The sequence below is a fragment of the Electrophorus electricus genome, chromosome 19, assembly GCF_013358815.1.
Source record: "Electrophorus electricus isolate fEleEle1 chromosome 19, fEleEle1.pri, whole genome shotgun sequence".
Classification (NCBI taxonomy): Eukaryota; Metazoa; Chordata; class Actinopteri; order Gymnotiformes; family Gymnotidae; genus Electrophorus; species Electrophorus electricus.
In genome coordinates, this window is record NC_049553.1 from 3,175,164 (window position 1) to 3,200,876 (window position 25,713).

General features: G+C 36.4%; 2 protein-coding genes across 4 annotated transcripts; both read right to left on the bottom strand.

Moving 5' to 3' along the window:
- Positions 1 to 852: 852 nt before the first annotated feature.
- On the bottom strand, positions 853 to 11,870 carry LOC113581829. The gene is made up of 11 exons (XM_027017250.2): positions 11,816 to 11,870; positions 11,352 to 11,702; positions 10,695 to 11,051; positions 10,337 to 10,456; positions 10,186 to 10,220; positions 9,895 to 10,015; positions 7,536 to 7,768; positions 2,387 to 2,462; positions 1,930 to 2,286; positions 1,430 to 1,786; positions 853 to 1,330 (listed from the first exon to the last, which is right to left on the bottom strand). The coding sequence occupies exons 1-11, from the start codon at positions 11,859 to 11,861 to the stop codon at positions 1,188 to 1,190; spliced, it is 2,196 nt and encodes a 731-aa protein (XP_026873051.2). The 5' UTR covers positions 11,862 to 11,870; the 3' UTR covers positions 853 to 1,187.
- Positions 11,871 to 21,863: 9,993 nt separating this feature from the next.
- On the bottom strand, positions 21,864 to 25,351 carry LOC113581822. 3 transcript variants are annotated; one of them, XM_035520045.1, is made up of 7 exons: positions 25,248 to 25,351; positions 25,040 to 25,146; positions 24,793 to 24,861; positions 24,296 to 24,646; positions 23,301 to 23,426; positions 22,257 to 22,324; positions 21,864 to 22,168 (listed from the first exon to the last, which is right to left on the bottom strand). In XM_035520045.1, exons 3-7 carry the CDS (start codon positions 24,800 to 24,802, stop codon positions 22,043 to 22,045), a joined length of 681 nt encoding a protein of 226 aa, XP_035375938.1. In that variant the 5' UTR covers positions 24,803 to 24,861; positions 25,040 to 25,146; positions 25,248 to 25,351; the 3' UTR covers positions 21,864 to 22,042. The 3 variants fall into 3 exon arrangements, with proteins under 3 accessions (XP_035375938.1, XP_035375937.1, XP_035375936.1); XM_035520044.1 differs by having other exon boundaries at positions 23,301 to 23,411; positions 24,793 to 25,146; XM_035520043.1 differs by having other exon boundaries at positions 24,793 to 25,146.
- Positions 25,352 to 25,713: the final 362 nt, after the last annotated feature.

A 25,713-nucleotide genomic window follows, 5' to 3' on the forward strand; every position in this document is an offset into this window, starting at 1 on the left:
TCAACTATCTGCCAGAGATGTCCCTGTACATGCTTTGCTGCTTCCTGTTTGTAGCTGGAGAGAGTTCATCTATTGGTTGTTGTCATCGTCGTGCCACTATTTGTGTGACTAAAAACTAAAGACTAAAAGCTCGCAATGAACCATTGATTTTATTGGAATGTCAAGATGAGCACAAGCCCTTACACCAGAAGTTGAGATGATGGGAGCCCCTGAATCATGGAGACCCTAGCCACCAGCATTGGGAGGGTGGGAAGCTTGGATTATAGCTCAGGAGCAGGCTTGGGACAGTCTTTCTTCCCGCAGCATCTATGGCTTCCAGCAAGCACCAAAAATTTCCACCTCAAGCTTCTTGGCTAGACTGCTGTTTTGAGGTGGCAGGCTTCCAGCATGCACCAAAAACGTCCATCTCAAGCTCCTTGGCTAGACTGCTGTTGTGAGGTGGCAGATGGAGTCAGAGTCGCTGCCCCAGGTGTCGTCCTCCTGCCCCAGAGAAGCAGTTTTCACCTCGAGTAGACCTGCCTCATGCCAGTAGTGCTGACAGGTCCACAGGATGGCAGGTGCTCTCCCCAGCCTTTGGTGTCTCTCCTAACAAGCTGATCCAATATATCCAACTATTTATCCATGTATTTAAAAGTTACTACATTCAGATTTTAAAAGTAAAGAAACATGCAGCATTATGTCTGCTGTCTTAGATATTATGGCTTCCTTGTTATTTCCAGATTTTATATAATTTGCCCCATTAACTCTGACATCTACCCACCACTCCACACACACCTACTGTATTGTCAGTTAAAGTTCCCCCTCATGAGTACCCTCGTAATCATTTAAGCAATAGATCTATCAACCATAATGAAAAAAGAAAAGCTTTTATTCAACGGGTTGTGTGATACATTGTGAAAAAAAGTGTGTTGAGACAAACAGACATAATGGTTGACTTCAGTGTAACTGGAATAATGAGTATAAAAAAGAAAGGAAGCCAATGTTTTAATTTGACTCAGTTGTATTGACATTGTAAAATAACCTATTGTCTTGCATCTAATAAGTACACAATGATTTTCTAAAGCTTAATCAGTACTATAATGTGGACTACATTAAAAACAATGTCTTCAGGTCAAAGTTGGTCACTGCTGGTGGTGTGATTCCTCACCAGCTATTGTCCAATGTGGTGTCTCTATCTGGTAGACTTTTCAGAAAGTAACCGAAAATGAGTTATTTCTTCTCTGGTTTGTATACCAGTATATGGAAATGAGGCCAGCACTAAACAGCAGAACTGAAGTTCTAATGATAGAAAGAAAAATCAGATTGTGCATATGGTCAGAGCAATCCACCCCTGAAACAATATTGCAGGAAGAGTGTTAATTATGTTATCAGATTTTATATTCATTAGTCCAAAGTGTTCTTTTTTAAAATAAAGTCTAATACAACTCACCTGTTATGTTTATATTCAGTGTAGTCCCAGGTCCAAAGAGTATCTCCCCACAAATGGCCACTGCACAGTAGTAAGTTCCAGCATCAGAGAGGCTTAGGTTCCTCTTGGAGAGCTTGTACACACAGCTCTGTGTAGGGGATCCAGCCTTAGAGCTCTTCTTACACTGATCATTGCTGTCTCCATAAGTGTAAATGATTCCTGGATGAGATTCTCCTGAGCCATGTCTGAACCAGTAGACACTGTCTTCTCCTGCACAGCTCTCAGTGAGGACTGTACACTGCAGAGTGACAGAGTCTCCTGGATGAACTGGCTCCAACACAGGCTGCTGGAGAACAGACAGGCTATGGGACTGTGAAGCTAAATGAATGGCATGGTTACTTAGGGATTTTAAATATTTCACTCAGAATGGTTTTAGCACAAAATGTCAATTCTAAAACCGATTAATTTAAGATAACCTTTAATTTATGAATATTGTTAACCTGTAGAAAAATCACAATTACCTTGTACAAGCACCTCCGTTCCATCCCCAAACTCTATTATGTTGGAATGAGCACTTCCACAGTAATATGTAGCAGAGTCAGAGAGCTGCAACTCTCTTATCTCCAGATGAGTCATACCATTTTCATTCACCATGGAAAAACGAGGATTATTCTTAAATTCATAATAAAATGTGGCCTTCAGTTCATATTTGTAGATAGTGGAGATGAGTTCAGGCTTTTGTCCGAATTTGTGCTTGTACCATGAGAAATGCATAGCCATAGTATTATGGTAAATGCAAGTAATTGTGACATTGCCTCCTTCCTTAGCAAACACTACAGCACCATCTCGGTGAAGACCTTTTTGTGTTTTTGCAAGTGCTAGAAAAAAGCACAAAGCATTCAAATGATTAACAATGTAAACGATTAACAATGTTATCTAAGTATTCCACAATATTTGCATTCACATAATATGACTTACTGATTGTAGAAAGGAGTAAAATTAATCCAATGGTCAGCATGTTTTCAGCTTCTTCTTCACATACTTGTGTAAGTAACTAGAGAAGAGAATAAGGAACAAAACTAAAAACAATGTGCTGAGTAAACAGAATATCTGAAAAGAGCTGACTGAAGTGTTAGAGAGAAGGGTGACGCCAGATCTGTTATTGTAATATGATTTGCATCCCTAGCACACTTTGTAGTTTATACATGGAAATATGCCTGAAAGATTGTAGACCATAGAATAATAAGAAAACTGTGCATTTATGATATGAATTCCTGATGCATATAAAAGGGCCTTTGGTATTTTTTTACACCAAAATAAAACTGGATCATTTACGTCTGTGAGTGCTAGTTGTGGTTTTTTGTCCTCCGGATATGGGGTGAACCTGACCTTCTTCAGTTACGACTAACTTTCACACATGTGAAAAGAGTACATCAGAGAATTGCAGGGAAATGACCATGTGACAATAAATGTGTGAAAAGGGCTGATAGGTAACCTAAAACCTCCTTTAAGTAATTCTGTTTCAGTATAAAAATGCAAAAAGAATACTAAAGTTTCCTTTGGAGCTCCTTGGTTGTTTTATATATTTTGTTATGTTTTATGATATATATATATATATATATATATATATATATATATATATATATATATATATATATATATATATATATATATATATGCATACCAGTAGCACAGGAAGGGTGTGTGTTCACACCTTTATGGGAAATTAACCACAAACACTCAAGTTATAACTACTTTGATTGTTTGGCTAATTGTTTTATCTAATGTGCACTCTGATTTTAGGTGTGTTGTAAATTACAGTATATTAGTTATTTGTTTATGCCAAATTATTTCTGCTGCCAGCTGTCAATTAGACCAGCTGCATACTTAGCTCAGCCTCAAGACAATCTAATAAGAATGACATATTATTTTACCATGTATGTGTACATGGACACACACACCCACCCACACACACACACACACACACACACACACACACACACACACACACATAACTAGGACAGAAGTATAGTTGAAGGGTAAAAAAAAAAATGAAATGGGCCCTTTCTCTGGGATAGAGACAAGATGTGTTGCTTTGTGTGTGTTTATAGAACCGAATGAATAAATCTCTACAACATAAATGAAGGGAGTCTTATGAAGCATTGCCTTCAAAAAATGATTGAATGCAATTGTACTCAGTTACATTTAAATAAAGCTGAGCCAGAGGTGTTAGGATGTAGGGCAGAGATCCTCAGTTAGATTTGGCATGTGGCATAATTTTCTCAGAGCAATTATTGTTTGAGCCATTTTTCCGTATACCCATGTTACCAAGTGCAAAAAGGTAAACACCTTGTTAACTCACGCTTACTCCTAACTCTTGAACACTCTTTGTGGATACTATCTTTGAGCCATCCTGGGACTGAACATGCCCTGCTATAACTATCATTATTATAAGATTTTACCAACATTTCTTGCCATGTGTTTTTTTAGTTCCATCCCTGCCTGTCTTGTTCCATGAATCTGTTATTGTATCCAGGTGTTACTTGTTTCTATTTCTTGTACCCCTGTGTATTTTCTGTGTTTTCAAATCCTACTGATGGTTTTTGTGGCTGTTTTTTTTTGTGGCTGTGTCACTGTCATTTATATTGGGTTGTCAGTGTTAAATCTGTGCTTTATTTGTACTCCTATGTCCATATTTCTTTTGCCAGTTTTCAGTTTCTATTTCATTCTAGTTTTGCTCAGTTTGTTTTTTTATTCTCTCTCTATCATCCCTTTCTATTAAAACCACTATGCGCACCTCCAGTTTTAGGCTCATTTTTTTAACGATTTGTACTTCTTCACTTTAGAACTAGTTATCTAAAATTGTATTGAAACTGTAATTGATCATTCAGGATTCAAATTGAAGTAGAGTCTTGGGACAAGACATCCATCTACATCAAGGCTTATTTTTCCATCATTTATGTTCTATTTGAGCTCATCTACTACAGATAAAAATGTCAAAAAAAAAAAAACGGCTTTTATTTTGGGGGTTTATAATGTGTGTTGATGCTGGAGATTACTTTTCAGTCATGCTCTACATTTCCTAATTCATCAGGGACTTATCTAATAAATAATAAACACTTTTGAGCATATGCATGAAATTACTAAGTAACTACACAGTACTACACCGTGCTAGACATCTCCAAAGTGCCCAAAAACCTCTCCAAATGCACACAAAGTCATCAGTCACTGTGCATTGAGTGTACACGATTATTTTGCTAAAACATAATGTTCTAGCTTCATTGTTAAGACACTCTTACACAGGGATAAAATCTCTCTTAAACAGGAACAAAAGGGAAGCAGTGAACTATAGACAGCATATTGCATTTTAAGTCTTTTTAACAACTATGTAGCATGTTTTAAATACATGTGCATAATTGCATTAATGAAGATGATTCAGGTAATTGTTATGTCTGCCCCTCTATGGCCTGCATTTACATTTATCTGACACTTTTATCTAAAGCGACATACAATTATGACTGAGTACAACTTGAGTAATTGAGGGTTAAGTGCCTTGCTCCGGAGCCCAACAGTGGCAACTTGGCAGTGGTGGAGCTTGAACCATCAACCGTCCAATTACAAGTCAAGTACCTTAACTACTGAGCTACCACTGCATTTCCCACAACGCTCCTGTTTGTTCCCAATCCCAATGGTTGTAGCATTCCCTTATTTTTACATGCTTCCTGCTCTTTCTAGATGGCATTTGTTTGAGCCTACATCTCAAACCATAAAAAAAATGCATATTTTCATTTTATTACATAGACTAAAAGTGTTTCACTGAAAAAATTACAAACTTGTTATTACAATGTCATACCCCGGGCTACACACAGCAGCACACACACAGTCATCTCTATACTCCCTTGTGTCCCTCCCTTCTAGTCACCTGCCTATTAAGTAGTATTCACTTCACCTGCCCTTAGTTCACCCCACTATTTTAGTCCCACAGAAACAGGCCTTCAGTGCTTGACATTGACCCTTTCTGGTACCATAGAAGCCTGTGCTTGTTCCTGTGTAGGCTGCTACCAGAGTCTTCGCATATATAAGCAAAAAATTTCTGAAAACTTGTAATACAAGTATTGTCTTAATGTAAATAATCAACTGGGGAAGTTTTATGATGATCTTTATTATTTTGAGGTGTGGTGTCACTGGCTAGATCACACAGAACACAAAAACTTACAATACCTACAAACAGCAAAAATACTGAAAGCTCATCAATCCTGGATGTCACTCTTCTTTTCACAATTAAATTTCACCATAACCTACATACCTGGATTCAAGATTGGTAAGCCTGATGTTCTCTCCCACCAGTCCCACCTGTCGAGCTCATTCTGCTGCCCGCTGCTTCATTGAAGCCATCAGATGGGACATGGATTGAGCCATAGAGAGGGCCTTTATTGCCACAATCCTTTATTGCCCTCATAACAAGCTATAAGTCCCACTCCAATGCCCCTTCCCTCATTGTCTGGGTGCATACCTCCCTGGGAACATGTGATGGTTTTGAATCATTGATAACACTGTCTGAACAGTTTGGTCGCATATCATAGTTCAACACACATGGAGTCAAAAAAGACCGATGTCAGTAAAAACTGAAAAAATTGAAAAAAGATATTGAGTAAATAAAATCTCTTAATGAACAACTTACACAGTAAAATTAAAAAAAACACAAACCACATAAGTGAAACTATCTCTGCAGCCAGATTGAATTAAGCTTAACATGAAGTCATGAAGTCCAAAAACTGATATTATGGTGTTCAGAGTAAAACCTTGCTCTGAACACCTCAAAGACCAACATAGGAAGGACAAATCTGATCTAGAGTCTATCCACATGAATTCTCAGATTTCTGGTTGCTGTGAGAATACATAGCTGAAATCCTCTCATGGACTACCAGCACCATTGTTGTTGTCAAGAAGGCCCAGCAGCAACCTCCTGAGGATCCTCAGGAAGAGCACACGGGCTGAGAATTTGCCAGTATCCTTCTGCCACTGTTCTATTGAGTGTGCTGAGCTACTGCATCTCTGTGTTTTTTCAGGCTGCTCCTCTTAAGAGTCCAGAGGGTCCTCCCTCACTCCAGAGGGAGTGCCCACTTCCTTCACTTGAGGACATTTTTACCTCTCACTGCTCAGCAGAGCCATTATTAACTCATCCTGGGACAACACTTGTTTGACTTGTTTCCCTCTGGAAGGTACAACAGGTCCATTAAATCAAGAACAAATAGACCCAAAAACACTTACTCCAGAGCCATTACATAATTGAACACTGCCCAACCTTGACCATTCTGATTTACACACACATTACAATACTATGAATAAGCAATATTTCAAGTTTTATCATTTAATATTTTAATGTTTTTTAGGTTTTTATTAGATTTTATTTAGTAGTTTAACTTCTTCTTAGTGTAACGTTTGCCAAAGGGTGTGGAGCAGGATGCACAGACGTCCTTGACAAACATTTAATTGAAACATAAAGACAACAGCACTCACGTGATTTACAAACAATAAACCCCACACGGTTAACACAGAACAAATACAATAAACACGGTAACATTTAACACCAACACAAGAACATTCAACACAAACATTAACACCTTAGGTGAATAACCGTCAACACTACATACAACAACAAGAGTTTAAATACACAGAAGACTAACACAATACAGGTGTGTGCAGGTGTGTCTATGAAACCGGATCCTCCCACTGCACATGGCAGGCCAACCAAGTGACTCACGGGAGGCGAGCGTTCTGTGACAGAACCCCCTACCAAGGGGCACGGCTCCCGATGCGTCCTTCCAGTGAACGCGAACCTCCAGGTGCCATGTACACGTAAACACAAACACAGCACGGCCATGCCCAGTGCCCACCCAGTACCAGGCGGGCCAGGTGCCGCCAGCAAGGGAGACCTCATGGTGAGAGTGAGAAAGGCAGATTCCCTGCAAACATAAAAGGCGCAAACACAAACACACAATAGTGCCCACACACAAACATAAGGTGCTGTGACGTGGCGCTCGCCATCCTCGCAGGTGCCTTGACGTGTCTTTGGCCTCAACAGACACGTGGGGGTGCACGTCCACCCTGGTTCCGGACGTTTTACCCTCCCCGACAGTCTTCCTCTCGCCTGCCGCTCTAGGAGTGTCCCAGAGATGGTTTGCCTCTGGAGCTTTGGGCAGACCCCTCCATTCTCACTGGCAAGTCTGCTTAAGGGAAGGGACTCAGAAGATCCCGCTCCCACCCTCTTTCTGGTCTTTGTGGTGCCCCTCTGTCCTCCTCGGTCCAGGCTCAACAGCCTCAGGCCCCCCAAGAAATTCCTGGGGGTGTTCCCCTCCGCTTCCGGAGAAGGCACGGACAGTGGTTGCGGTACTCTCGTGGGAGGCGAGAGTTCCGTGACACTTAGTTCTTAGTTCTTAACTTAGTTCTTCTTTCTTTTCCTGCACTATATAGTACAGCCATCTAATTTCATTGAACTTTGTGCAATGACAATAAAGGCATTCATTCATTCATGTAACGTTGAGCGGTAAGGAGGCAGATGCATGTGCAGAGCACAGCGAGATTTATTAAGGGAAAATCTAGAGTCAGTGTCATCAGAGTAGTCCAGGGTCAAAGAGCCAACACGGAGAATACGAGGATACATGATTACACAAGACAAGGGCTAGGATACACGAGTAACTAAACACAAACAGCGGCTAGAACTAAACACATGGTAGCAAACAAGGGAAACAGGCTATGACAGATACGAGAAAATCAGTAATTCACATTCACATACAAGGAACAGCCAACACACAGGGAGTAAGGCAGGGTTTAATGAACTTACGACTAGAAACAAGGGACAGGTGTGCAAAACCAAATGAGGGGCAGAGAAAACGAAACCATGGAACGGAACAACAGGAAAACAGACACGACAGGGAAACCACGGAAATAGGAGGGTGGCCATTCATAGCAATTCAGTTCAACCACACAAAAGGTCAACTGTGTGACATAGGGCCCCTGAACTCCACATCTCTCTAAGAACTAGTATATGTGTGTTATGCTTGGGGCCCGTGGGTCAAATGGCTGCTTCGCAACCCTCTGGAGTTTTGTATGGAACTTCCAGTTCAAATGCATGCAACCTATTTGGGCTGTCCATATGACCTAGGGCACCTAAACCTAGAATGCACCATCTCCCTAAGGCCTAGTTTATGTCTCCCAAGTTTGGATTGCCTACATTGCCCAGCTGTTTCACAAACCCCTGGAGTGTTGACCTGTGTCAGGTGTATTTCTGCTTGGCAACCACACCCACCATTTGTGGATAAGCCTTGTGTTCCCTGATGAATACATTTATCTCTCTACCCTGGTACAACTCCTCATCATGTAGTCTGAGGCTATCTAGCATAGAGCACCTTAGCTGTGGGCCCATGTGGTGAAACTACTGCCAAAATGTGACTGCATGCACTATTTGGTAGCACAAGGGTGGCAATAAACAACACTGGTGTTACCATGCAGGTGTAAAGCACATTGATGGATGGTGGAACAGTATCCCTGTAATTTTGTCATCCACCTCATGACTTGGCCCTCAAGCTCTTAAAACTGCATGAGCCAAGTCAGCAAAGCATGAAGAGTACGCAGGAAAAAGGGGATGCCATAGAGGTAAGGCCAGAAAAACCCCATGTGGTTCTGTCTTTTTATTTTCCTTTGTTCTCTATTTACTCTTTGTTTTTGTCTTCCCTGGCTCCACCCCCCCCACTTGTATCATCCTTATCTTTGAGTCATTCTACCTGTGTCTATTTATCACTTATTTGTCTCACCTGTTCCTAGTTTCTTTCCCTAATGTGTCCTAGTGTAGCCTATATATACCGCTCTGTTTTTTCCCTTGTTGTTTGGATTTATGTCTTTATGTGTCTGTTTACTCTTGAGGTTACTTTTGTTTTCATGAAACACTGTGTTATTTCTACTAGACTCTCACTTTCATCCTGACTGCAAGTGCAAATGTCAGACAAATTTAAGCATGCACCATTAGATTAAAATGCATTTAAGTTTATGAAAACCATAAGATCAAACATTCAGTTAGGTGTGCCCAAGCCACTGGAGGGTAGTACATAAACTTGTGACAAGAAGTTTATGCTATCATGGCCTCTTAATAACAAAAAAATATATATATATGTATAGCAATGATAATACACACCTTAGGTACATAGAGGTTTAATCCAGGGCTCGAAATATAATCTGATTGAAGTCAAAAAGTTGCATATAGCAGTAACCAAGAAGGATGCTTTAATTTAAAGCAAATTTATTTTATTTGTCTCTAAATTATTTAATTTATTTTAATGAATGGTTATTCTTTACAGCATATTGATATGAAAAAAAGAGCAGTAATGATTTATAAAATATAAAACACACCAGATTAAAATTGTCAGCACATATTACCTTAAAAAAAAAAGAAGATAATTCTTTAAGTTGTATTATATCAACAGCTTAGTTTTCATATTTGACCTGGGAGTACATGTCGATGTCTAACATTTGTTGTGTTCTAGTGCCTCTGGAGGACAGTGGTTTGGCTAAACTCAGTGCTGCATAGTTCAAGGTTTCCTCACATGCAACCTGCAAAAAGAGAATAAATTTACAGGTTTTACTGCATGCTCCTAGCTGTGCCTCTTAAGATGAGGTCAAATATGCAAATTAAAAAGCATAACTGAACATGAAAATTAACTTGAATGTTTTGCTAATTTTTCTTTCAATGAAGTTTAGTAGTATATCATAGTCTGACTTACATGAGTGTCCAAAGACATCTCACAGTTTGGAGAGCCTTTAATAAAAATAATACATTAAAAAATACTGAATGTAATACAAAAAAAGAGCCAAAATATACCATTAATGAAAAAAACCCAGAAATGATATCTATACCGCTATTAAAGAACTCACCTGATGAAGGGTTTTGCTTTGTACATCGACTAGCCATGGTTATGATAATCAACAACACTGAAATGATGTTGGTCAAGACCAGTATAAGAAATATTGGACTGAAAGTGTTCACAGAGTTATCTGCAAATGCATATTTTACATACCCATTATGAGAGTATAAAACAATTTTTAATAAAACTGTCACATTGTGCTTACATCTCACAACTCAGACCTAGAGATGGTTTACATAAGATTTATAGCCATTTGTTCTTGACAGTGTCTAGTCATTTTTGGCTCAGAAGTGAATATTTTGGTATGTAATAAAATTAACAATAAAATAAAATAAAAATTATTAATTAACTATGGACAAAGATTTTACCTGTAATGTTTAGTTTGGTTCCATTCCCAAATAATATTTTACCACACGCAGCAATAGCACAGTAGTAAGTTCCAGTATCAGTGAGGCTGAGGTTCCTCTTTGAGAATTCATACACACAGCTCTGTGTAGAATAGCCATCCTCATAGCTTTTCTTACACTGATCACTGCTGTCTCCATGAGTGTATATGACTCCTGGATGAGATTCTCCTGAGCCATGTCTGAACCAGTAGAGACGATGTGGTTCTGCACACTTTGGTTCTCCAATCACAACAGAACACTGCAGAGTGACAGTATCTCCTGGAGAGACTAACTCTACAATAGGCTTCTGTAGAACTGCTTGAGTGTTGAACTGTACTCCTTAAATATGGAAAACATGTTAAAATAAAACTGGAAGATTTTTCCATGTTTCAGATTTCGAATTTAATGACTTCTCATTAAATAATTACAATACTACAGTCCTACAAGTCAATTTGAATACTTTGTTCTTATTACCACACGTCATCAATTGATAAGAGATGTTTAACAAAACCATTTACGACTTGGATCAGGTATGCTGGAGCACTAAATTGTATCACTTGTTTTGAGGAATTTTTTTATGACATCTTCAGATAATGTTTCAAAAAGAAAGATAGAAGCAAATAATGCAATTAAATTTACCTTTTATCATCAAAAATGTTCCTGGCCCAAATCGCAACTCATTTAACATTACGATGCCACAGAAATACATAGCTGTATCCTCATGTTTTGTTGCAGAAATTGTTAAGTGAAAAATTCCTTGGCCTATTGAAACATTAAAGCGTTCATTTTTAAATCCATCCAAAAATGTAATTTCCCTAAGGTAATTATAACATTTTGCCATGGGTTCAGGCATCATGCCAAGCTCCTGCTTATACCACACCATAGTGTTGAAGTCTGTCTTAGGCAAGTAACATTCTATAGTGACATTATCTCCAACCTGGACTGCTTGAACAGCTCTGGGTTGAGTTATAAATGAAGCATTGAATCCACCTAATTTAAAAACAAATGCATTATTTCTAAATGAATTGCATTTCACCTGATAACATTATTTCATACAGAAGAAGCAATTTTATACATTATTTTAATATAAAAAAGTTGCTTACCAACAAAACAGAGAAAACAGAATGTAAGAGTAGATGGGTAGATCATATTTTTGAGTTCTTTCCTCATAGCTTGAAAAAGAAGTCTGATGAGCTGAAGAAGTACATAACTATCATGAAAAAATATCATGTTGAACCTGATTGGTGGAATAACACATCACATCATGCATGGTTAAACTTCAGCATTTGATGTGATTGGCTGAACACATCAGAGGCACTTTGACTGAAATGACAACACAAGAAATCAATAAACTTACAGCAGCAACCAGGAGTTGTAATTACAGTTAAGATTTTAATTGCAGGTCTGGAATAGACAGTTCACACTATAATACAGTAAATAGTTATTTTTCAGTTCTTTGTTTTTTGAATTCATCCATTAAAAGTTCAGTTTGACAAGGGACCAGGATAGCTATACTACGTACACAAAATTCAACATATTATTTTATTGGATGCTGATTTCTTACAGTCAATAGCTTGCCTCATTTCCTTGTCAGAACACCATATTACACTGTTTTACACATATACTTTACAAATTTGTTCCTTAACATTAGAATGGATAAGAGCGTCATTGAATGATTTAAAAATTTAACAAAATAAATTTAGCTTTGACAAAACTACTCCCCTATGTCTACCAATCCTCGACTTATTATATGTTTAGCCTGTTATTATGACATTAGTATTACAAAGCACAAAAAGGTTATCAATATGTACATGTCATTTCATGGCACTTTGACTCTTTTTTCTGCCTTTCCTACATTTTAATACATTTTACTACATTTTCTACATTTCCTACATTTTGCCTACTACCAGAGATCTGGGAGTTGGCGGGTGTGGCATAGTATTCTTGTCTGGTGTCCTACACTTCTGCTTCAATCGACCGAGTGCTTAGAGCTGATCTTGTGATGCCATGATTATTGACTCTGCAGCCTCCTTCGGTCCTACCTTTTCCAGCCATTGGTAGCATTGTCTTATGTCAGCCACCTCCACTATCTATCAGTGGTACTGTTATGGCCCTATTGTACTGGCTCAATGGCTCAACTGTCGACCAATCAGCTATCAATCCTATTTGACCATTAACACAATAAATCATGTGTTACTGCTCTTGTTGCAGTGCCATCTCTTGGACAACCTGCAAAACAAAACTAAAAGGGGCTTCTGCTCTACAATGGCACCTCCTCTACATGGTCCCCATTTGAATGAGGCACTCCATCAGCTCATCCTTGGGGGCCATTGCTTGGATGTATTCATGGATCTCGCATATCAGCCTGGACAGTGGATCTTACACTTTGTAGGACCCTCCAGCCAGCTAGCACACCGCCTTTGGATGTTGGATCTTAGGGGGAAGGTTTGCATCGTCTCTTGACCATCTTATTGTGTCTGCCGGGTATATGACTAGCAGGGCATATGTGTTTATGACATTGATCTTGTTCCCATTGAACTGGCTCTTGATGACCCTATGGAGGTAATTGGATGTTGCTGTCCTTCTCCTTCCTGCCTCATGGTTCCCATTCCAGCTAGCAGATAGTGGTATTGGGCCACATATGGGTGTGACACGGGACATCTGGCATACTGTTTGGCTTGAGCATGGGCCGATACCTGTATTGAGATGGGTGGCTGAGTACTGGATAGAGAGAGTAATAGTATAGACAGTCAAAATCATTTATTGCTTGATTTGATTGATTGATTTGACAGCTGTCAATCATCCCCCATATATATATATATATATATATATATATATATAGTGTGTGTGTGTGTATACACACACACACACACACTATATACTATACACACTATATATATATATATATAGTGTGTGTGTGTGTGTGTGTGTGTGTGTGTGTGTGTGTGTGTGTGTGTGTGTGTGTATATATATATATATATATATATATATATATATATATATATATATATATATAATCAAGTAATTAAAGTAAGCATGTAAAGTGTAAAGTAAAGTAAGAAATAATCAAGTGATTAAAGTAAATAAAAGTTATGTGTCTTAAATGAATACGTACCACCCAGACTTTAATGTCCGCTCTGCTCCGCTGCTGGTCATTTACTGATACACCAACATGCGTATGGGTCTCAGTTGTGTGTGTCTCTCTCTCACTCACCCACTCACTCACCCCCTTCCATTGGCTGATTCTCCCTTAACTCTCAGTTGCTCAAGTTGTATACAGTCAAAATTGTACATGCTTTATGGCATGTAGCATCAGCTACATGCCATAAACATAGAGGTTTCTGCATTGGGCCAGGATGACATATTGCCATTTCCTACCACTTCCCCCTTCACATCCTCCCTGCCAACCCTTATGTCAGGTGCAAAAGCAGAATAGAATCAGCTCTTTTAAGTCATGCTTAAAAATGCTATGTAAACCTTTTTCAGCACTATGGAGTCTTGATTTGTAAAGATCAACAGATCTGTGGTTTTATGCCCCCACAACTGTCATTTACATTTTCAAATTATTTAAAAAGGTAGGTTACAATATTTATAATTATAAACATCATGTATTTTTAATGTACAATACCAAGGCCATATGTTAATTTTTTTTTTTAAGTAATAACATGCGTATGGGTCTCAGTTGTGTGTGTATCTCTCTCTAGTCCTTCCCCCTACCATACAGCAATGCACCTTCTGTCAAAAATTGATATAAGGCCCCCTCACACAACCCTCATCCCTAATATTAATATTGAGAAATATTAATGTGATTAAAGAAAATTAAAGTTTTCAGTCTCATACTACACCAGTCTTTCTCCACTTTCTCTGTCTGTTCAGTATCCTCTCTGACACACACTCTGCAGTCAGAGGTCATTGACTCTCTCCCTCTCTCTCTCTCTCACTCACTCTCACACCTCCTGACATCTTATCTGCCATATGTACTCAAACAGGGCAATAAGCAAACTTTTCACAAAACATCATGAAGTTTCCATTTATTTATTTTTTCTGTGATCTCTAACCAAATGTGTTTATAAGTTTTATCACACAAGGTTCTTGTCTATTATCACACATTGAGCCCTTAACACTTTTCAGTGCATTCCACATCTGAGAGTGGTGTTGGGGATGGGTGGATTGTAATTTACAGCTTATATCCGAAAACCATCTCTTTTCCCCACCAACCTTTCTTTCTTAAAGCCGTTGTTTTGCAGTGCTTCACTCCTTTAGTTCACAGCCGTAATTGTAAGCGACACATCTGAAAACTTTTGCCAAGACCTCTGAACGAACATGGACATGGCTCAACCATTATCAACAGGTACATTCTATTTATCCATTCATGTTATAACTGATATTAGTATAAGTTACTAAAAAGGCTGACGTGTATTTAGCTATTTATTTAGCTATTGGTTGTAATACTTTATCGCGCGTTGTATGATTTAACTCGTTGGGGCCTAACGTAGTAATTAATTTCAGGTATAGATAAAACATACAAGGCCTGCGCTCTTAGGGTCTGAAAATTAATAATCATATTAGAAAATTAATACATTGTTTTTTTTCACCACCACATATTAGCTAAACTAGGGGGAAAATAGTAATGTTCTTTCACAAAGCTATTTTATGAATTAGCCAATTGGATATCTTTACCGGTTGTGTAACTTAATTGTATTTTAGCAAACAATCATTACATATTGTGTACAAGCTATCGTAAGTATTGTTTTTGTGAGCTAGCTGGGAAAGGACATTTTCTTTATTCTGATGATTATTGATCATTATGTAATATGACCATTGTGTTATAGAGTATATGAAACATTTTGATTGACTGAAACACTTTTGATCGACCGCTATTCTTATTCTCATGGATAGCTAAATAGAAAAACTTTAATTTCTAAGTAGGTGATTCTATTTAGTTAAATTAAGCAATAAATAAGGTAACATCAAAGCGTTTTGCTATAAAGGATACCATCGTGGTTATCTTTTCTGTTCACAGTCTATAATTCTGTTCTATGTATTTCCGTTGGTTCAGGCGTTCACGAGTTCCTTGAATCTGTGGAGAGAATTGCTGACCAAGGTAATTTCTTATTTGTGAACTTTTATACATTTTATTTATATATATTTCATTTATCATTTAAATTTTTTGTTATTTTTTTATCTGTATAAATAGGAATGTAATGTTTAGCATTGCTTCATACAGTTGGTATTGCAAATAATTCTTGATTCACTCTCAATCAGTTACATAGACACTTGATGTGGAGTGTAAAGGGACCTTGAGAGGTCCTAAGGCAGCTGATTCTTGTTGTAGTCAATGTTTAAGCTATGTCACCACTATTGCCACTGTGCTGACTTCTAGTAATACTAGTGCAGTATTGTTTTCTGTGATATATTAGTGCAGTGCTGTCTTCTACTATGTCATACTAGTGCGGTTTTGTCTTCTACTGTGTCATACCGTAACACCCCCTCACCAGACCTGCACTCCTTCACATATTGTCACAGTGCTCATGTAGCCTACTTCCATTCCAATGTATGTGTTGTCTACAGACTTGGTATGCTGGGCTATTTGCAATTCTTCTTTTAGCTTTTTGTTCTAAGGGCAAGGCTTAAAACAGAGGCTCTTCAGCAGATTTGTTAAATGAGTCATTTCCATGGAGGCAGCCTCGACCCTCAACCACTGTCCAACCGGACTACTACATAAGTCTGATCTACCTTAATCTACAAACAAAAAGCTTCAATGGGCATATTTTTATTTTCTTAACTACTCTGAACCAAACCGACACAATTGTGTTAAACAGCAAATCCCTTGGTATCTCAGCGGTCTCTGTCAAACTGCTTTCTGAACAGCAAGAAATAGTATTAGAACATGAGCTCTCTGCCCTCCACCAGTTTCACCAGAAACTGCAGGATCCACCAGAACTAACTACATCATATGTAAAACAGCTAACTCAACATGCTGCAAAACAACTTCCCTTCAAACTTGAGTAGTGTGCAGAATATGTTTGTGTACATTCTAGAGTCTCTTTCTTTGGAACAGTTGGCAGTGGCACTGAGTTGGACATAAATATAAATTCAGCCTCTATTATTAATAGTAGCTTCTCTCAGACCTTATTCATGTGGGTTATATATTTTGTTTCAGTGCACAGTAACAACAACAGTAACAACAACCTAACACTTTACCCTGTAACATTGAAATAATAATTATGCAAATATATGCATATAATTATTGAGTACATGTGTATAGTAGAGAGTGTGTATACTGTATACATATACATTGCTCATCAAAGCTGGGAAATGCCTTACGTGTAGAGCTTGGTTCAAAATTTGTCACCATTGCCCTGAATATTACAAACACAGACGTGAATAATATGTAAACCCTACAAATCCTTCTGTGGCCAGCCTCATGTTTTATCAAGTAAGAGGATTAAATTTTATTTCATTGTAATCAGAAAAATTGACAAATGTAAATATTATTCATGGTAATAATTTAAACACAAAGCTCTTGTGGGCTGTTTTTGTTTGTCTGCCCTTCAGAATTTACCTCTACAGCATTTAGCTAATGCTTTTATCCAAAGCAACTTACAATTATGACTGAGTACAACTTGAGCAATTGAAGCACAGGGGCCCAACAGTGGCAACTTGAACCAGCAACAACGGCTTTAAGAAAGAAAGGTTGGTGGGGAAAAGAGATGGTTTTCGGATATAAGCTGTAAATTACAATCCACCCATCCCCAACACCACTCTCAGATGTGGAATGCACTGAAAAGTGTTAAGGGCTCAATGTTTGATAATGGACAAGAACCTTGTGTGATAAAACTTATAGAGTAAACACATTTGGTTAGAGATCACAGAAAAAATAAATAAATGGAAACTTTATGATGTTTTATGAAAAGTTTGCTTATTGCCCTGTTTGAGTACATATGGCAGATAAGATGTCAGGAGGTGTGAGAGTGAGTGAGAGAGAGAGAGAGAGAGAGAGGGAGAGAGTCAATGACCTCTGACTGCAGAGTGTGTGTCAGAGAGGATACTGAACAGACAGAGAAAGTGGAGAAAGACTGGTGTAGTATGAGACTGAAAACTTTAATTTTCTTTAATCACATTAATATTTCTCAATTAAAGAAACCTCTTATACACAGGTCTGTTTGGTTGGATAGAAAGAAAATAGGAGGCAAAATTTGAACATTCTGGCCTAGTGTATTTCTGACCCTGGGAGGAGTTTGGTTTTTGGAGGATGGACACCTTATATCAATTTTTGCCAGAAAGTGTATTCCTGTATGGGTAGGGGGAAGGACTTGGGAGGAGGTATAACTTCTTAGAGAATCAGCCAATGGGAGGGGAGTGGGAAGGATTGTATTGTATAAGAGCCTGCTTTACAGAGCTAAATACCAAGTAGCTTGAGTAAACATAGTTAAAAACATATATATGAGTATTAAAGTCTGCCTTAATAGGAGCTTTAGGTAACTAACAGGTTAAAAGCAGAAGCACACTGCATCTAATCTGAAAAAACTTGTACATTTTACAGTTTTCAACAAATACACACAAAAACATTATTATTAAGTACATTATTAACATTTGTACTTGCAGGCAATGCTTCTATGAATAATTGCAAAAAATGATTGCTGTTGATAGCCTTTGGAGGGGTACAGCTAGACAATATGCTGCTTCTGTGTTCTTGTGTCCCTGTGCTCTTGCCTGACAACACATTCCACTGCCAATATTATATTCCAAGCACGCATGTACCAAGAACGGTTCAAGTACCTGGATGTGTTCTTGCTATGCCTCGAAAACAGAAGATGCATCAGTTGGTGACTTACTGATAACAGTGAATAAAAAGGCACAGCATGCATTGTGAATTCAGTGCTATGGTTTATGGTTTTCCATAACATGGAGGTTAGGGGGCTGTTGGTTTTAAAGATTTCTGATAAAGGCAGTAACATACGCAATTGCAATTTATGAAAAAATCTCAATTTATAGAAATGTATAAAAAATGTTTGCCAATGCTACATATCGGAACATTGTAAGTCATTAATTATTTGAATGTTGACATTTCAGACTGGAGTATAATGTTTTGTCTTCTTCATTCTTCCTCTGATCTCCCTGGTTATCTCCACTAACCTCAGGGTGTTGCATGGTAGTGTAGTTTAGATCTTCATCGTCGGGCTAAAAAAAAGACATTTTTGTATTTGTGGTTTGGATAATTTTGTGGATTAAAATTTTAAAATCTGAAAAAAAACATGCATTAAATAAGTGATGCTATACTCTGAAACCAACATTCTGGAGTTATTAACCTATTTTCTATTAATTCTTTTTTTAACTTTAAAGAAAAACATTTTTAATTTACTTGAATTTTGTACAAATTCATGAATAACTATATTTTTAAGCATGAAAGCTACAAGTGCTGAGGCTTAAATTATTGCTATGTCAGTGGATGTATGGAATTTCATGATTTGACATCTGTTACTGTAACATACCTCTTCAACTAACTGGAATTCACCAGAAAAGGTGTTCCTAAGAATTCTTAGTGCTATAAAAGAAGAAAATAATGAATTTACAAGTCAAGCAAATGAAGTCAATTACTAACCAATACCTTATTCATTACTGCCCAATTGTAAGAAATAAGTTAGGGTTACTCATCTATAGAAAATCATATACAGCTCATAATATATAAATGTTTGTCAATATACTTTTTTAAAACAATTTGTTTCATGGGTGGGGGTAAAAAAAAAAAAAAACCTCTGTACCTCTGCAGTGTTCATCTTTTCTCCTCAGTCTTTTATAGAGGACAACGTTGATAGTTCCACTTAACAGCAAAATTAATGTGTTTCCAACAAACACAACTATGAAAGGAGTACTACAACTCCCATAACTCCCTAAAGTATGAAAGGTGATTATTGTATTGGAAGTACTGTGTTGTTTGTATTGTAGTTACACAGCTAGATGTTCCAGCCTCTGAAAGAAAGATTATCTATCAATAACCAAATTGCACACAATGTATCAAGTAATTTTTAAAAATGGCATATAGCCTTCAAACATATTCGATATACTTATTTAAAAAGATGCTTTTAAAATATTTACCTTCTGCTAATGTGTATCCAGTCATAGTTCCGTTATGTTCATATTTCTCTGTTTTACAGTTTTTCCCTTCAATCATGCTCCCTAAAACATAGTTGTAATGGACCACTGTTGTAAACAAATACCTGTTCATGTCTACAGTGATTGAATATGAACGTTAAAACATATCATTTTAAAAAACTTAGAGTGCACATTTTGTATTTACTGTTGTTATAATTCTATAGCTTTATGGGCATCAGTAATAGGAAGTTTGTTACACAAATATTTCGGCTCTTAGATTGTGAAACACTAATATTTTTATTTAAAAAACTTTATGGCACTAGGTTAATGATGTAGCTCAAAATGTGGGATATTTAATCCTCCAACAGATTTTAAAACTATGAGACTTTCTAGATTCCTTTAATTCTTTTAGACAAACTGCATCTATTTTTTTGTGCATCTTTTTTTTTTGTCTGCATTACTCAGCATGAAATGTATACAATAAATCCATTATATATATATATATATATATATATATATATATATATATATATATATATATATATATATATATATATATATATATATATATGGCCAGAGTGTTGGGTCTGGACATTCTGAATTAAATGGCCTTCTCAGAAATGCTGCACTTGGGAAGGAACATGTTTATATGGACAGATTGTGTTCATCTCCTGAGTTATAAATACAATAAACAATAACTGTAGGAACACAATATAAGGGGTTATGGTACAGTCCATGTCGTCTATATTCCAAGAGTTATAGTGTAGGTAACCAATGTTCCAGAAGTCCTCAGCAGTTAATGGGTTAAAAGGCAACCCAAAAGTAACAGAAATTAATCAGATTCCCTTACTTTAATATAGTAAGATTTTGGATTATAGTATAGATAGATTTTTAACAGGCAGTCAGTAATCTGTAATGGAATACATTTTTAAAGTCAATCTCCCAACTCTGCTTATTAACAATTAATAATAAATTATTAAGGTGCTGCCAAAAACGTAAAGTGTTACCCATTTTAATAACACTAAGCTTTCACACTAAATACAGTAGAAATTTATTATCTGCCACTAAAAATAACTTTTGATTTTATTAGCCCATTAAAAGCTTTTGAAATAAATAAAATATACATATCCAACAAAGGTTGCCTTTCATCTTTTTACATACCCCAAAAGAGTAAATGTCTAATCTTACCTATCTGAATTAAATATTTTTTTAATAAATAGAGTAGTAAAAAAGTTAAATAGGGTTAACAGACTTTACTGAGCTGTAGCTACATTAAAACTGATACTGTCAAAGGCTGAAAACTACTATTATTCACTCTAAAAAGAGTCAAAGATTAACTTACCCATAGGTATGAACAGCAAGACTAAATATAAAACAGTCATCCTGCAGTCGTTCTTTCAGTGGCCAAAAAGCATCTGAGGCCTTTTGAGCACAGTCTATATATAGGCCATCACTTGCAGTTCAAACCAGCATGATCTTCAAAGGAGACTGTGTGTGTTATTGATTAAAGCATTAGCATTTTAGGCTATGCTTTTTTACATCTTATGGATAAGATTTTAGAACAAAGAAGAACTAAAGAAAGCAATTTTGTAAACTATATGGATCCAGAATGGCAGAATTGTAGTCAATCATGTGGAAGGACAGGCATTGGCCACAAGAACAAAAATTACCTTCCTGTTTACTGGTTTGTGCAGACTTGAAAAGAGTTATTATAATTTTAATCTATCTTCTGAATTACTGACACAAAAGAATCAAACATAATCCCTTGAGGCTTCTACTATGTTGCTTGGGGCATACATGTGATCAAGCCAGGGTCACTTGATGCCTGTTTTACTGGTAAATTTCCATGGCTGCCTTCTGATTTACAAACTTACTAACATGAACATTACACAATAGGTGCATTAGAAAATCTGTGATTTTAATGTTGAAAATTAAGAATTGAAACTTAGAACTTGACCTACTCTATTAGATAGAATGATTAATTATATAGAAAAGGTTTAGTAAAAGTACCAAAGTAAGTAAAAGACACTGGAAAAATATTTATTTACATAAATGATCATTTCATTATTCAAGTGTGATATTTGGGGATTGGGGATGTGAAATTATATGCATAGTTAACTTCACCTTATAATTGTTTCAAAATTTTGTTCTCATGCCTGTGTTTTCAAGTTATGGTAAATTCAAGTTTCTGACAGTGGCCAAATAAAAGCAGGAAATGAGAACAATTAGGGGTATCATATAAGGTTTTGACATGTTATGCCTGAGTACAGCGTTTCCTCTTGGTGTCGCTCTCTCTTCATTCTTGTGCTTTGTGCAGTAAATTTTAAGGCAGCATAGTTCAACACATCAGTTGTATGGTACTGTAAAAACAATCAATATTAAAAATCTGAAATTTCAACATTTACATATGAGTGCATATACAATGAATGATACTTTAAAACTTCAAACCTGTGCTGCTGACATAGTGTCGTTAGAATTGAATTGCTGTGATGGGCAGTTTGTAATGCGCTGGGTGTCTGCAATATGGAAATAACATCCATAAAAAAAAACTGTCAGCAGAGTGTAAATCTAAAGTATGGTGTTTTGTTTGATCAGTTACTGTGTGATGTTATATTTTCAATGATAACAAAAAACAACAAATACAGTTCATGGACAGATTGGTCCAGATTTTTACTACGTCATGCACTACAGGTTTCACATAATGGATTGTATTTCTTATTTATTTGAATTTGAAGATCATTCTGAGATTATTCTCAAGTTTTAAAATGGTATTTAAAGTTTTGCTCTTCTGTTTAAATTACAACAAACTAGCTTTCCAGGACCAAAGTGTATGAAAAACCTAAATCACAAAAATACCTATTAATTTGTATTTGCTATTTTGCAAATAGGTCTTATACAAAGACGATGTGTATAGCCATGCTGCCTGCTGAAAAATATTAGTGGCAAATTAACCTCCAATTAAAATTAAGTGATTTAAATCATTTTTATCATCGATATTAATTGTCAATATCCCATAGGATACTTCTTGTCAAATCGATCAGGCCTTCCAAGATTATTCAAGGTAACATTGCCTTTCAAGATAATTATGCTATTCACAGCACCGCATAAAACAACTTTAAAAAGAAATTAAGATAATATTGCAAAATTTTCTTGTATGAGGAACTTTCTTTGAAAAAATCACAACATTGTCACATTTAACACACTGTAAGCACCAAAGACTAACATAAATAAAGAATGCCCTCTGGAATACATTTTTAAAATCTTAGGAAAATATTTTAAATTCGAGTGTGTGGGGCTGGCTTTAAGAAAGCTCCTGATTAACTTAGACCTTTGGAGATATATATATATATATATATATATATATATATATATATATATATATATATATATATATGTACATGTGCATACACCACCATATGTACATGTGCTTTACCACAGGTAAATATCAAGTAAATCTGTTATCCATATGAGTACATTCTTTAAAATGCCTACCTTTTTTTCTGCGTGTTACACATAAAAGAATATTGATGGCCAAGCTTATAAGTAATAGCACTGCCAAGCCAACTATCATGAACATGTATATGCTCTTGCCATCAGGCACACCTGAAACATAAAAAACTAAATTTATGAATGTATTTTACTGGGTTTTTAAAGACATTGGTGGTTGCAGGACAAAGGGAAAACATCTTTTAAAACATTGATGAAAAACATCTCATTTTGTCTAATGTTAGGCATTTGTAACTTACTGCTATTTTAAATGATAATTAAATTACATAATTTATTACATATTGAAAACATTTTTAATAAGCTTTGACTGATCACATTGACATTTACATTCTGATTATCTACTGCAAATAATATAATTAAATTTAACAACAAACATACATATATATATATATATATATATATATATATATATATATATATATATATATATATATATATATATATATATATATATATTGTGTGTGTGTGTGTGTGTGCACTTTGTTTGATGAAGGACCTCTTCATGTTCTATTTCTCTTGAAAATCAATTTTGAATCTCTCTCTCTCTTTATATATATATATCTATATCTATCTATATATATATATATATATATATATATATATATATATATATATATATATATATATATATATATATATATATAAACATGCATAGGATGAGGAGACAGATTAGGCCTCCTCTTGCAAATATATAAAAAGCTTCCAAAACGTTCAGCTTCCAGTTTTTACTACTGTACACTGCAGTTACTCACTATGCATTTGCACACACACACACACACACACACGTATGTTTGTATTCATATGTGCTAAGTGTGTGAAGCAGTATTCTCTAAGAGAGTGTCAAATGTTAGTCTTATTCCATTTGTAAAGTCCACTCACAAGCATGGTTGTACACTGACATGCATTTTCAAATTTTGTAGCATTTTCTTCCAAAACAATGAAAAAGTGTTTCAATATTCCAAGTAAACTTAAATGCTTACCGTCCAAGTCTAGTTTAGTTCCATTCCCAAAGAGGATCTCTCCACATGCACTCACAGCACAGTAGTAAGTTCCAGCATCAGAGGAGCTGAGGTTCCTCTTAGGGAGCTTGTAGGCACAACTCCGTGTAGGAGAGTGAAGCTCTGTGCTCTTCTTACACTGATCACTCCTGTCTCCATGAGTGTAAATGATTCCTGGATGAGAGTCTCTCAAGCCATCTCTGAACCAGTAGACATTGTGTCCTCCTGCACATCTCTCAGAGAGGACTGTGCACTGTAGAGTCACAGAGTCTCCAGGCTGAAGTAGCTGTGGTACGGTGTTCTGTACAACAGTATATTTATTTGAATCTTTACCTATAAAAATATGTCACTCATGAATAACTGAATTCAGTTTTTACAGGTTTATGTAGATTATGTACTTTATACAACTGGTTTATATAAACACTTTTATTTATTATTACAGGTTAAGTAAAATTGCAACAAAATAAGCCATTGCTTACCTTTCAGCATCAAAACTGTGCCAGGACCAAAGATGACAATATTTGAGAAAGATCCAGCACAATAGTACACTGCTGAATCAGATGGAATAGTTTTTGTTATAGTTAAATTTGAGCTGCCAGCTGACCTTGATAAATGAAAACGTTTCAGCTTGTCAAAATCATTATGGAAATTAAAGGGTAGGCTTAAGTGATATGAAGAGATGACCAGTAAAGGCTTCTGTCCCACCGGTTGTTTGTACCACAACACCTTGTGCATTTGTTCTTTTGGATGAAAGCAAGTCAACTCCACATCTTCTCCTTCTTTAAAAGTCAGAACAGAATCTAGCTGCAAAATCTTTCCTTGAAGATTTCCAACTAAAACCGATTGTAGATAAGACAGAAAAAATGTAAACGGACACATAGCAGGCATAGTTATATACACTTCAGAATATTTTGCAGTAGAAACTTGAACTTACACATTTCAGAGAAGACCAAAGATATCACATAAAGCACAACTGACATTTTAGTGCACAGCCCTTTTTGAGTCTGCATTTGTGTTTAACATGCCTTTTGCTTGTTGCGCCCCTGTGTCACTCTTGAGATATACTGGTGACAAGCTAACAAGTCTTTATATACTTATGTACTCCTGCTGCCTCCTTGAGGGTTCAGCAACACTGACTGATTCTATTTGCTTCCTGAAAGGAAACCATTGAACACCCATGGTCATATTGTTAGACATTCTTGTCTAAATGTTTTCCTATTGGTTTTAAGTTTCCATTTTTAGATTCCTAATGTAAATGTAAGTAAATTACATCAATCATTTAAATATGTTTGTTGTCATTGTTGGTTTGAGTTAAAGCCGTATTGGTAACGACACACCAATCAGTGTATTGACAAATTCTGTTATTTGAACCATATATAGATGAAGCTAACAACAATACA

What these genes read in the sequence shown, in the direction of transcription:
- LOC113581829 (XM_027017250.2), bottom strand. Translation starts at nt 11,861, where the DNA reads ATGATCTACCCATCTACTCTTACATTCTGTTTTCTCTGTTTTGTTG. An exon ending in AACCAAACTAAACATTACAG is followed by an intron (nt 10,457 to 10,694) that starts GTAAAATCTTTG and finishes ATGCATTTGCAG; the next exon opens with ATAACTCTGTGAACACTTTC. An exon ending in ACTGAATATAAACATAACAG is followed by an intron (nt 1,331 to 1,429) that starts GTGAGTTGTATT and finishes ATATTGTTTCAG; the next exon opens with GGGTGGATTGCTCTGACCAT.
- LOC113581822 (XM_035520043.1), bottom strand. Translation starts at nt 25,323, where the DNA reads ATGCAGACTCAAAAAGGGCTGTGCACTAAAATGTCAGTTGTGCTTTAT. An exon ending in TTTGGTCTTCTCTGAAATGT is followed by an intron (nt 25,147 to 25,247) that starts GTAAGTTCAAGT and finishes AATCGGTTTTAG; the next exon opens with TTGGAAATCTTCAAGGAAAG. An exon ending in CACAGTTTTGATGCTGAAAG is followed by an intron (nt 24,647 to 24,792) that starts GTAAGCAATGGC and finishes ATATTTTTATAG; the next exon opens with GTAAAGATTCAAATAAATAT.